The sequence below is a fragment of the Dicentrarchus labrax genome, unplaced genomic scaffold (assembly GCF_905237075.1).
Source record: "Dicentrarchus labrax unplaced genomic scaffold, dlabrax2021, whole genome shotgun sequence".
Classification (NCBI taxonomy): domain Eukaryota; kingdom Metazoa; phylum Chordata; class Actinopteri; family Moronidae; genus Dicentrarchus; species Dicentrarchus labrax.
In genome coordinates, this window is record NW_026136708.1 from 18,935,048 (window position 1) to 18,948,511 (window position 13,464).

Below are 13,464 nucleotides of genomic sequence, written 5' to 3' on the forward strand. Positions count from 1 at the left end.
ATATGGAATCGTAACACGTTACAGACAAGACCTCACTGAACAAAGCTTAAAACCTGGTCCAAAAGAGTGTGTGTGGTGTGTGTGTGTATGCGTGTGTCAGCATGCTGTGTTTTTAAGAGAAACAACAGAACAACAGGATAAGAAAAGGCTCACCTGTCATCTGGTCTGAGGGTATGACAGAAGAAGTCGGAGCAGTTAATGAAGAAACCTGTCCGTTTAACCACGTTTTCTGCTATCATACTCAGACGGTCCAGGACGTTGCACAACTTACTAAGAGCAAAAAAAAGGGAAGTTCATATCAATACATATCCAATTTTGTGTTTCTGTACCTGTAGCTGAGTTACAGTGATGATGTAACAAACCTCTGGCTTCTGTAATATTCTTATTTATTTGTAAATATGTCTAATATATGTAACTTTCTTTAAGGCTTTAACAGAAGCCAAGCAAGGCCAAATTCTGGGGATAGTTGTTCTAATAGTGCAACATTTCAGAGAGCTTATTTACAATAGAGAGATCAGCTGAGTTCTTCTGGTGCTGCCTACACTGCTCTTTTTCACAAGGTTTTTCAGTTTAATGAAATTTAACTCATGCAAAATACGCTGACCTCCACGACACACATACAATGGGGTTCTGGCATTAACGGGAGGCCATTTCGCTGTAGAGAAAATTGGTGGAAAAGTTAATTTTGTGTTTTTCTAAAAATGTATTTACATAATTTCAAAATGCCAAATTGGCAAATTCATTATCACAATGAAACATATAAGATTTAAGAAAAATAAAATATTTTGGCTGTAGTTGTACTGTAAAGGTTGCATGATGTTTAATTCAGGCCAAAAATGTCCGATTTCCAAGATTTCAGTCTTGCAGCTTAAGAGTTACTGACTAATGGCATTTTCTTCTTTCCAGGTGAGGTTTATATTTTAATGGCAAAAATACGACACTAACAAAGCTGGTTTATAAGCAAATTTCCGCTCACTAAATTGAAATATTTTATGTAACAACCTCTTGGTGTAGCGGGCCATGTCCCAGGCGATGTAGTCGATCCAGTTGGCGGGAGGGAGGAACTGATTCAGGTTGATCACAGCTGGGTAGAGCTCTTCACTCAAAATCTTCTCATGTTTCCTTTTTTCTCGTTTCTGTAGCACAATAGAGAGACAAACTTATGTCACATGAACTGCATGACTGATTGCGTCACCAAAGAGCGATGGAGATTTTATTGAAAGGTGTGAATGTACGTTTATAAAAGAATTCCAGTTGCTTAAGAGGCCCCATGAGGACAACAGCACATAGAGTCAGACATGTGACAGATGTCGTCTCTTTGATGCATTCACAAAGATATATTCAGGTCTTTTCTTTCTGTTTTGAGCGACTATGGAGGAAATTGAGTTGCAAGAATCAATTTACAGTTACATTTTGCAAAGAAATATGGAATGACAACATGATGTCATGTCCATTTTGTCAAGTTTGTTGTAAAAAACTGGTTTGACTATAGCATATACGTCTATACTAAACTCATCTGAAAAGCTTTACTGCTGTTGGTTTAATTGCTTCTGAGGTCAAGATATTTAATTGAGGTAAAAAAAGATAAACAAATATATATATATATATATATATGCACACATCCAGTGTGCCTCAGTGACATGTAGTCACACTGTCATTTAACTTATAAGTTATTTCTCCAGTCACTGTGCCATTTTGACTGATCACCCTGGGTGATAATGGGCTTGGATGCATCATTAGCAGCTCACATCTCCATCCACACATCGAGCAGCGGCAAAGCAACACAGCAACCAGTCAAATTACTGATGCATCTCCTCTCCCATTCAAGCAGAGCATGTCATACAGTCTGGCACATGCACACACTCTGAAAAAAACACTTTCTAGGCACAGATGAGACATTACAGTGTGTAGATACACTACACATATACTTACAAAAGCACACATGTTCACAGGTATAAACCAACCAGCATACACATGCCACAGAAATAATCATTGGTGTGGGTGTACAAAGGTGAAGTCGCAGATCATGAATAATAACATGAATCTAAACATTCACACATGCACATGTATATAGGCTAGAGCAGTGGGCATTTTAATGGAGGGAATGAGCACTAATTATTATATTCTTTATCCCTCCTACTTAGCTCTTTGTTGGTTCTATGTTGGTTGCTTCCAGTTTGGACAGAGATTTTGATCTTGAGTTCCTCATTAAATTAAATTAATAAATTAAATATGTGGGTAGAGTAAAAGTCAAAACAAAGTGACTCTAATTAAGTTAGCTAGCTGAAAAACTGATTCACATGCTTGGCCATGTGCACTCTTCCTCTCTTAACATACACACTCAGAAACACGCACCAACCCATGACAAAACCATGAACCCGTCGTGCCGACCCATGTCACCACCATGGAGAGATGGACTGTCGTGCTTTCACGGTTAATTGCCAATTCCTTCTTCCTTCTGTCTTCTGTGGGTTAAGAGAGGAAGGTGTAGTGTATAATCAGGGCGCCCCCTCCCTTGCTCCCCACAGTTTCCACACATCACATGGCTGCAGCTTGTGCGGACCTCTAAAGGTCTGTGATTGGTCCCTCATCACACAGCTCCCATTGGGAGTGACAACGTGAGCTTGAAACCAAAGCTACAGAGTGTATGGCTGTGTGCCCAATCGTGTCCGTGTGTGTCTATGCGGAAAAGGCTACGCTACAACACTGGCTCAAATGAAAGATGTCTAACAGTGTTGCACACAGGGATGAACATAAAAAAAAAACGAGTTTCTTATGCAACCTTTTAATTACTTTATTGTGGATTTTTTAAGATGGAACAGCTTGAGGCATCATACGTTTTAAAGCGTCATCATTACTATTTCTTGAAATTTAATTATTTTTAATATTATAAACCCTTTTCATTATTCAAGGGCAGTTTGATAGATGATGAGTTTTTGGTTGGTGCTGATTTTACAGCAACATAATGTAAAGGGTCAAAGGGATAAAAGCCACGTGTGTCTTTTCAGGTGTGTGCAGTGATGTCTTCCCTTTCATCACTGCCGTGTGGGTTTTCAAAGCGATGCAGAGAGAAATCAATATTCAAGTTAGCATTTCAACTGCTAGTAATCACCCACCACCAGGAAAATCTCTTGTGATGGTGAAAGTCTCCACAAGAACGACTAACCCCCCAATATCAATCCAGCGCTTGGACAATTAGCCAATCACAGTGTAAGATAACAACCTGTCGAGTGATTCCACAAACTGAACACTTGAACAATCCACAACTGATCTAATCTGTATCTCACATACACATTTTCTTCCTTTTTTTATATTTTCTTCTGATCTCGTCAGAAATTCTTGTGAAATTTAAACAGAACAGAATATAGACGGGTTTACAAATTCAAAGCGCATAATCCTTAACCAGTGTAGATAATAGTGACCTGTTGAGTCGATACCATCTATGACCACACAATGTAGCTCCACAGAAGTAATTCCACATGTCCTGAATGTATTATTTAAAAGGGTCCCTGAGCAAGCACCTGTGTGACCTCTGCTAAATTGTTCAAAGCATTACAATTGTGTCACAGTATTTTTTCAAAAAGGTGTGTGTGTGTGTGTGTGTGTGATTTACCTTGACCAGGTTGAGGATGATGATAGGAGAGCCAAACCGCTGCAGCATCTGGTCAAAATGGAGGCCAGCTACATGGGCATATGGGTCAGCTTGGTCCACTGAAAGAGAAGTCAAACGGTTTGTTTATTATTTAGGACATTCAGGGTATAACATTTTATTATGTAGTTTAAAATGATACAGTATCTTTCATTTGTTAGTTAAGCTTCTTCTCAAAACTCAAGCTTCTTCACTAAAGTAAGAAAAAGTAAACGTAAGTAGATGAGGTAACTTGTTTTAATAGGGCTAACCTATTTCACATTTTTACAGAGCAAGCAAATTTACTTCTACTCCCTGCCACTGGTCCTGCACATTGTTCACCATTACATGCATTCACATCCATTTTCATTCTTCAACCTATTTGATGGTTAATTGGTGACTCTAAATTGGGTGTGAATGTAAGTGTGAACAGCTGTTTGTCTCTCTATGTGACCTCCCAGCAACCAGTCCAGGGTGTACCCTGCCTCCTATTTTAAAATCAAGTTTAATGCCTTCATTTGCCACTCCTGCAGAGTCCCACACCACACCTGCAGCCTGCCATCAAATTGGACCAGTGAAGCAGCCAGAAGAAAGATTAGAGGGAGCAGGTCGGATGGCGCCACAGTTCATCCCATACAGTTGCTCACAGGGGTCTAGAAGCCTGACAATACAAACACGTGCTCAAGCAGGTAGTTTTCAAGGTAACTACACTACCAATCCATCATCATTTCGTGGACTGCGTCTACTCAGCCCTCATGTTGATAATGATGATGATGACGATGAAGAACAGTCGCCCATTAAGGTCATCTCCTTCACAACCAAGACATTCACCCAGTCCAGGGCAGTCATAAAGACATTATATATATATATATATATATATATATAAACATGTCTTTATTTATATATATATATATAAAGAAAGACATTATATATATATATATATATATATATGTCTTTATTTATATATATATATATAAAGAAAGACATTATATATATATATATACATACACATATATTTACACACATATATACATACATATATATACACACACACACACACACACACACACACACACACACACACACACACACACACTTATGTAACAATAGGTCTTGACAGTCATGGGAGGCAATGGGCAATGCATGTCTGATATGTACTCTGCATGCACAGACACTGAGCTACCACTGTCTCTCTACCACGTCTCTGACCTAGATTTGTCTAATAGCTGTCATTCTATGCAGCCCACATCACAATCAAATAAATATTACAACTGTATTGAACGTGGCTTGATTATCTGTCTGACTTGAGCTGCAACCAGGTTTGAATTGTTGAGGCTTCATTTCAGTTTCACAATGCTCACAGTGGTGGTAGACAGCACATACAAGGCCAACTGAAATTACAATTAAGCCAGTTCAGAACAAAGATTCACAACAACAACTACTTGCAAACCCGCCAGTTTACACCAATTCAACTAGACGAGACGGTGTATTGTCCCCATAGCGAAGACAGTAGTCCTATTCTACCTTCTAGCTTTTCAGGCGCTGTAGCATCTTAAAATATGAATGAGGACAGTGACTGTGAGTTACTACAGTTGCATTTCCAGTTTTGCTGGCATAAACACAAAACAAAACAAGAGGTTTGAGAATTTGGAGCCGTCCATGGGTGCTCTTTATTTGAGTTAATTTGAGACTTGTATCATACAGACGTGGTTGTCCCTCAAACAAACTGATGAGGTTATCCTCTTATTTCCTCCAATCAAAACTCTGACAGTTTAGCAAACCTGATTTGACGAGCTGAGTTGGAGGCAACGCCATTAGCCGGCTTGAGTCGAGCTGAGATGGGCAAGTTAACACCACCTCAACTTTTCCCTGCAACGTTCTAAAATAGTTTCATCTCACTGTCAATCTTTGGTCTAAACTGGGTTATCTAAAGTGATCCTTTTTTGCAGTCAAAAATAATGTATAAATTCATTGTTAAAAGAAAAAAAGTCTTTGGGGAACAATTTGATTGATTTATCAGTATGTCACTGTATGTGATTGATGGATAGCGGGGGGGAACAAACAGATAAAATACACAAACTTGCACTGGAAAGTGCTCATAAGCCATTGACAGACAATGTTTTGTTACCAGTACACTGTTCACGAGTAAGGACCACAGCAGCATCTAAACTAGCTGAAATTAGATTTTCAGGTAGGTTATTAAAAGGCATTTTGGGAAATCCGATTTGTCCCTTTCTTGCTGAGAGTTAGATGAAAAGATTGATATCACTATCCTGTCTGCATGGTGAATATGAATCTACTACAACTTTCAACTGGTTAATGCAAAAAGAGGAGCTCCACCATAAAACCAACAAATTAAAAATAAAGAAGAATTTTTTTTTACAGAGCAGATATGCAAACCAAACCTAACATGAATAATTTATTCATACTCTCTTGTTATTTTCTTCATCCGCTCAAATATGTATTAGTAAATGACAAATCTTCAGTGAAGGCAAAACTATAATCTAAAAGAGCATACCAATGCCAGGTCAGACTGTGTCAAACCACATGTACACACACACAGAGTGAAATATATACCGACGGTGCAAGAATTGGACAACATTTGGGAAATGTCAGATAAGGACTGTCTTTAAGGATCAAAGTGGGAGCAGGATGATGAGGTAAGTTGATACACAAAGGGATGTTAGGGACACGCTCAGTGGCTCTATCTCACACAAGCAAATGTCATCCGGGGATGACTTAAAGGGCAAACTGGGAGAAAAGATTATGATTTGATACAGGCATTGTACACATGCAAGCACCCAATGGCTCCCTGTGTATGCACACACACACACACACACACACACACACACACACACACACACACATCAGACACACATCAGAAACACATCAGAAACACACACACACACACACACACACACACACACACACACACACACACACACACACACACACACACACACACACACACACACACACACACACACACACATAAGAAACACACGCAGCAGTCTCCAATGTCATCAGTCTCAGAGACCTGATCATCTCCCTGTAGCCCTGGTTTTGTGTTTTTATCCTCCTTATAATGAGACAAGAGAATGGATACAAAGATGAAAACCAAGAGGGAGGTGTCCTGCCTTCACCTATTTTGTTTTTATTTTTTTTAATCTGTGTTCCAGTGGTTAAGAAGAATGGCCCTGATATAAAGCTCTCTTGTTTGAATGCAGTTTTCCCCAGTTATAATCTTCCTCCGTTCCTACAAGGTTATTTCTGGTCCTGGACAACTGCTAGAATGAATACATTAAAAAAACATAAGTAGTTTAATACCTGCTCCTTAACCACTATCAGTATTTATTTGTTATCTGTCTTTATGTATAAGGGCAAAGTGGATATGAATAATATGTTCCATCAAAGCCTGAGTAGTTTGCTGATTCTCAACCTTTTCCGTTATAAAGCTGTTGTCGGGCACCATAAAGAGCAAAATGCCAATCACCTAAGCGATGACAACTCTTTTTCCTACACGATTTTTTAAACAAATTATTCTGATGCTGGATAGCAAAGAAGGTGCTGATGTTAGAAAAATATGTGGTGTTTAGCAAGAGTCTTACATCGTATTGGGGGTTTTGGCATCATGGTGGAAATGTCCTGGGACCAGTACAGCGGGACTGATCCTCGCACCTGGACGTATGAGGAGTAACTTCCTGCTGTGAAAGACATGACTGAGGCGTCATGGACGATCTGCTCGGTTTCAACTTCATTAGCCACATCCCCCTGCAAACAACAGAAAAACATAAAGAAACCACAAAAAAGGTTGAGAGAACAATCTCACCACACGGTCCATTTAGTTGCTGTTCTGGCCCTTTCCATCATTACATCTTTATCAGCAACTGTAGATGTTCAGATTTCCTTTTTTTGAGCAGTTCAAGAAATCCTCATTGATAGTGAATTGGCAATCTCAATCTTGATCATGTTCATCTTCGGATGAAGACCATGTAATACAATTGAAAGCTCCAGAACAGCTACTAAACTGTTGCTCCCAAGGACAATCATGAACTCTGAACTTTTGAGCTTTTAAGCCGACATGGATGAGGAAGCCCATGAAGTGTTTAGAAAAAAATGGAAATAGAAATCAATGCTGCTTTGAGCATTTGAGCATATCACATGATGTTTATCAAGATTAACAAGTTTTTCTTAAAGCGCACAAAAAATTGAAATTTGAACGCCTATAAGTCCATGACAAGGAAAACCCCATTTGCTGTGGAAGATCATGTGATAAGATCAAAAGCTCATATTTCCAAGGAAGCAGATATTTGGTCATCACACAGCAGAGCAACCACAGGGGAAATTAATAATATTAATGAGGGCTGCACTCGCTTTGGCTTCACTTGTCTGACGGCCCTGCCAGCATACACCTAAATGGAGCTGAACCATCGTTAACAATATCAATTACACCTGTGCTTTTACTGCTATGACAAATCAAACAGGATGCTACAGTGAAAAATAGTTACTACTTGAATACAATAGCAGGAAACTGAAAAGTGAAAATTGTGCACAAACTAATCTCAGGATAGCAGTCCAAACAGAAATAGGAAATCTACGTTTGTTCCTCCTCCCTCCTCCCTCCTCCCACCCACACAGACACTCATGCATACTCAAGGAAGAGGCAGCGGGTCAAATTAACCCCCTGTGATCAACCTGAGTCATCTCCATCATCCCGGTGGCCCTCAGCCCTGCCTCCACTATCTATTCTTCCCTGTTGCCTCAGCAACCGCTGTACCTCGCAGTTGGCTCCTCTTTTGAGGAAGCGGGTCCCGGCAAATTTGCTGGAGCGCCTGGCAATGAGGGTGATGTGAACCGGACGGCCGTAGATCAGAAGCTCTGCAGTTGGTGGGTAAAGGAGGAATAATAATACACCACTGACAATGTTATATAATCACCTGTTTGCAAACACACACATGCTGATATCAAAATACATCATAGTTCTTAATTTAGAATATTGATTTTGTCTTTTTTGTAGTCCCCTACCACTCTCCTAACCACACTTGTATTGGGCCACAGTGACAAATTACAACTTTTTTAGCTTCTTAATCAGTGGAAACCAAGGATAAGCACTATTCAAATTCTTATTAATATTATTGATATAATAATTATTATCCTCAAAAGTACATTCAACTCAAAAACAAAGCATATTTGATCTAAAACTAAAAGCAAATCCCTAAGGACATTTTGCTTGAGACTGTGGTATTAATTTTAAAAGAAATCTGTGATTTAGTTAGTGTAACAAAGCTACGTAATATCAAGCAAACCACTAAATTATAATTTTCTATTTTGGTAGACGAATCACTTCACTAACAGACTTCATGAAAACTATTAAAAACAGTAACTTTATTAGAATATTTAGCATTTTCCTTACATGATTTTCCCCAAAAAATATGTATTGACTCAATCAACACGTAAGACCCACTAGAAGAGTGTGGCGGTGTCTGTATCTGCAGATACCCTGCCCTCTTTGTTCTTACTTCATTGTGTTTGTGACGTTTCTGGGCGCCAACTTTGGGCAGTGGGTGTATAGCCCCCAGGAAATAACAGTGGGCAGCGTGTGAGGGTGGTAAAATGTAACAAACATTTCTGAGCATCAATTCAAAACAGGTCCAAATCACAGATCTACAAATTAAATCTACAGTATGAGCATTATGGGAAAGACTAACTAATGAAATTCTTCTGTTTCTGCCTCAATTCACTTTTTCCTGTCGGCTTCAGTGTCTCCTCATCTGCAGCAAATTTCTACATTTACTCTATCCACTGAGTCTCCTCTTATTGCACCCATCTGTACTCTTATGCTCACAGAAAACAGCACTGAAGGCCAAACAGTTCCCAGGAATTGTCTAAACTCAAAGCGCCCACACAATGTCAATGTGGCAGCACGCTGCCAGATAGGAGACACAACAGAGAGCACTACTGAGAGCAATGCGCCCCTTAGCTTATTGGACTGCTGCAACACCGAAACACAAAAGCTGGCATAAAAATATCAATTCATCAAAAACAAATTACTGATAAAACATAAAAGAGTTCCTTTTTTTTGACTAAAAGGCAGAAAGGCAACATATTTTACACAGCTTAATTTGATTTATACAAAGGAGACTTGAACCTAAGGCAGACTTTTACCATAATAAATCAGACTGTTTACTCAGCTCTAGTCAAGCCCAAAGCCACTCTGCAGCAGTAACCCATGCATCAATACCACAAAAGCCTCTAAAAAAATTCAGGGAAATTATTCATGTAGAGCCTAATACTAATCCCTGGTATGCAGCTAGTGTCTAGTCAAAACTTTAAAGAAAAAACTACAGTAGCACTGAAGCGAATGTGTAAACATGTGTATAGGTGTACAAACGTGATTTGTCTTCAATCCAGAAAGAATAAATGTGTAGCTTATCTGATTACGTATGCAAACTGTTGCTGCTTTTTCCAGGGAGGTAACAGATGGAGAGATTATCCGAGTGCCAGTGCTAACATACTTGATGACCTTGCTTAGTTGTCATAGTACTTGTCTAGCCCTACAAACAAAACACAAATTGCTTCAGCACTTTTGTGGTGAATCACACGCTTGCTCACAGTGTAATACACGTGTTCTGATGGAGGCCGCGCACAGTTCAACAAGTGATGCTGAGGCTCGGAGATGAGGGGGAGTGCCGACAAAAGGACGACATTGTCAGAGTAAAGTTGTGTTTTCTACTCGTGTGTGATTGATCAGATATAACCTTAACAGATATTATGTCCCAACAAGCTACTGTACAGTTCTTATTTCAAATTTTGTACATTTTGTAAGTTTCTTTTAAAATCTAAAGCAACAAGAGGATATTGCCAATTAAAAAAGCACAGACAGACATAAGTAAAAGCAACAGCCTAACAATGCACAAACAAAACTGATTTGACAATGCTGAAAGGATACTGGACTGGCCACAAAAGCCATGGATTATATACATGAGCCAGTCATGATGCACTATGTCCTTGACTCGCTCCAGTAGCTTCCCGTTCCACACGTACTTGTAGTACGGCTCGTTCAGGAGGCCGTAAACCACTGTGGCGGAAGAGAAGGAACACATAAAACCTCTGGATCATTTTACTGGGTCAGACCAAATTATCAGTTAGAAAGCAACAAATGGAAAAAAGCTGAGGTGACGCAGGCTGTGGAACAGCAGCATATTTGGAAACATTTGTATTAAATTGCTCAAACTGAGATAAAGCTTGTGTTATTGTATTACAATACACACAAATGACAGAACAGTTATTTTTCAATGGATTTTCCATGGACTTTAACAAAACACACAAACCTGCAGCGGAACAGATAACTGACACCTCTGACTGTGGTAAATACATCAACGGCTTTACACCTTTTTTTGTGGCAACAGGAAAAACAATTATACTAGCATTGACTTTCATTTATTGCGTGAAAAGGCTTATTCCAAAGAAAGTAGCTTAGCTAACACTACATACTTGGTCAAAAGTGACATTAAACTTAATTATCTGACTTTCTTGACATCTGTTCTGCTATATAAAGAACTATAATAAATATTAAAGTTGCAATATCAACAAAGCACAACTAAAAACCATAAAGCGACAGCGACAGCTGAAGCAAAAGAGATAGCTAAGATAAGGTAAGATATGTACTTTATTAATCCCCCCTATCCCCACAGACAGACAGACAGACAGACAGACAGACAGACACACACACACACACACACACACACACAACACACAGACACACACACACACGCACACACAATTCACTTGTGGACATGCAACAGGGAGAGAGATTGTGGAGTGATGGGCTGCCACGTTAGCAGCGCCCATGAGCAGTTTCTAAGGTTGGCTGCCTTGCTCAAGGGCACCTCGACCTGCACAGGAGGCGAAACTGGCACTAGCTAATGCAATGGTTAGCCTAGCCAAAAGTAAAGCTAAATTATTAGATTTTTCATTTTTCCCTTGCTGTTATTGTAATTAAAATATATTAATTCTGAAATTTTAAATATCAATAGCTATTGGACAGACAGGGAGACCAAGAAAGATAGAAATGCATTTAATTCCTGTAAGCTATAACTTAACTAATAATCAATCAAAATAAATCTTACTTTCTTGAACAAACTTGTTAAACTATACAAGAAAGATGATGTGTTTTGTGTCAAGATACCACATTTTCCCCTTGCATAATATGCTCTACTTTTCAGCAGGAGTATTAGGAGGCTTTTTCCAGCCAACAGAACAAACAAGAGGCATATAATGGCTACTAATTAACTTCCACTCACCTTGCGTAGGCAAACCCTCATCTTCAAAGATGTCAAAGCAGTCCTGCTTGCTCTGTGTTTGTACCTCTTCCTCCGCAGAGGATGCTGGTGATGACCACAGTTCGTAAGGCCTCTGCAGCAAAGTCAGGTTGTACTGCAGCGAATGGCTCAGGTCATAGCTGTAGCTGCAAGGTACAATGGCAATATAATTTGAATCAGGTACAGCATGTACAGTCCCATAATCAATTTAAGATGTGGCCAAAGTACAAAAATAGAGATATAAACAATTTCAACACGCGTTGTACAATTTGAAACATCAAGTGTACTTCATGTCAGACAAGACTTACCAAGAACTGCTGGCTATTTTTAGACTAAATATGCATCAATAGGTTACATAGAAAATAAACACAGAAGATATTTTTTGTTGATATGACAACAAATTGACATAGAGGACATGAAAACCTTTGGTAAACTATCACAGACACACAATTGTTCAGGCTGTGTGCAGACTCCTTGTGACATCCAAGGGCACACTTGTCAAGATAGAAAACAGGAAAACGAAGGTCAAATAAATTAAAGCCATTTTTAGTTTAGGCATCAACTGAACTCTGAGCAGCATCACAAATAACCAGCCGTGTGTCATCTTGATTTTCTACCAAGTCATGTTTCTGGACCAATGCTGCTAACAAACAAATAAGTAACCCTGGAGCAAGCCTCCTCAATGCTTTTATAGATATCATTTATAGAAAATTAAATATATTTTAAATAAATGACACTGTAAGCATGTTTCTTTCTTTTTTGTAAGAGAATTTGGACTGTCTTACCTGAAGTAGAAGTTGCTGGATAGGTCCACATTCTGAAAGATCCGCACATATCTAGAACAGCAAAAACTCAAGTTAAACACACATCTGAAATAAATACCACAAAAAAGTCATCTCTAGAGGGAATTTAATAACACATGCTTTTTTATCATTTAGTAAACTCACGATCCCTGACTAAGTGACATATTTTATGGATACAAGTAGCCCAAGTTATAATAAAAATAATAATAATAATTAACTCAATAACTGTAAGACATTTGTGTAAAACAAGCAGATTATTTCCCGTTTAGGGAACTTTTTATACAATTCTTAGTCTGTATTTTTTATTCTTTAATCATCCACGGGCATCTTTTTTGACACATACAGTGTTTTCTTGTCCTTCACACTGGGCCATTGTTCTATTAGACAATTTACTTTACTTTTCTTCATAGAAATTAACAAAAGATTGAGGGAAGGCTTCGTGACCCCCCAGGAAGCTTTGGCGAGCCTAGTGGGGGTCCTGAGCCCCAGGTTGGGAACCACTGTCCTAAACAACTTGTTTAGAATAGTTTATTAACTTATTTTATTTTATTTGTTCATAAGAGATGATGAATGAGATAATACACTCATTACTGATCTTATAAGGCAGAAGACATAGGATATCCATTTCAATTTTCAAAGTGTGTGTTAGAGAACAATTGTGAGCACACACACATTTACAAACACTATCTGCCAAAACACGAAATTAAAGCAT

General features: G+C 38.8%; 1 protein-coding gene across 2 annotated transcripts in view; it reads right to left on the bottom strand.

The window, feature by feature from the left end:
- fig4a (FIG4 phosphoinositide 5-phosphatase a) overlaps nt 1–13,464 on the bottom strand; it is a 48,902-nt gene that overhangs the window by 27,226 nt on the left and 8,212 nt on the right. Inside the window, exons 6-13 of one of the 2 annotated variants that reach the window (XM_051408668.1) lie at nt 12,735–12,785; nt 11,932–12,095; nt 10,578–10,706; nt 8,406–8,506; nt 7,237–7,399; nt 3,614–3,711; nt 1,003–1,136; nt 154–270 (exon numbers count right to left, since the gene is read on the bottom strand). In XM_051408668.1, coding sequence (XP_051264628.1) covers nt 154–270; nt 1,003–1,136; nt 3,614–3,711; nt 7,237–7,399; nt 8,406–8,506; nt 10,578–10,706; nt 11,932–12,095; nt 12,735–12,785 — 957 coding nt within the window. The remainder of the gene's footprint in view (nt 1–153; nt 271–1,002; nt 1,137–3,613; nt 3,712–7,236; nt 7,400–8,405; nt 8,507–10,577; nt 10,707–11,931; nt 12,096–12,734; nt 12,786–13,464) is intronic. The other variant, XM_051408669.1, reaches the window with a different exon arrangement.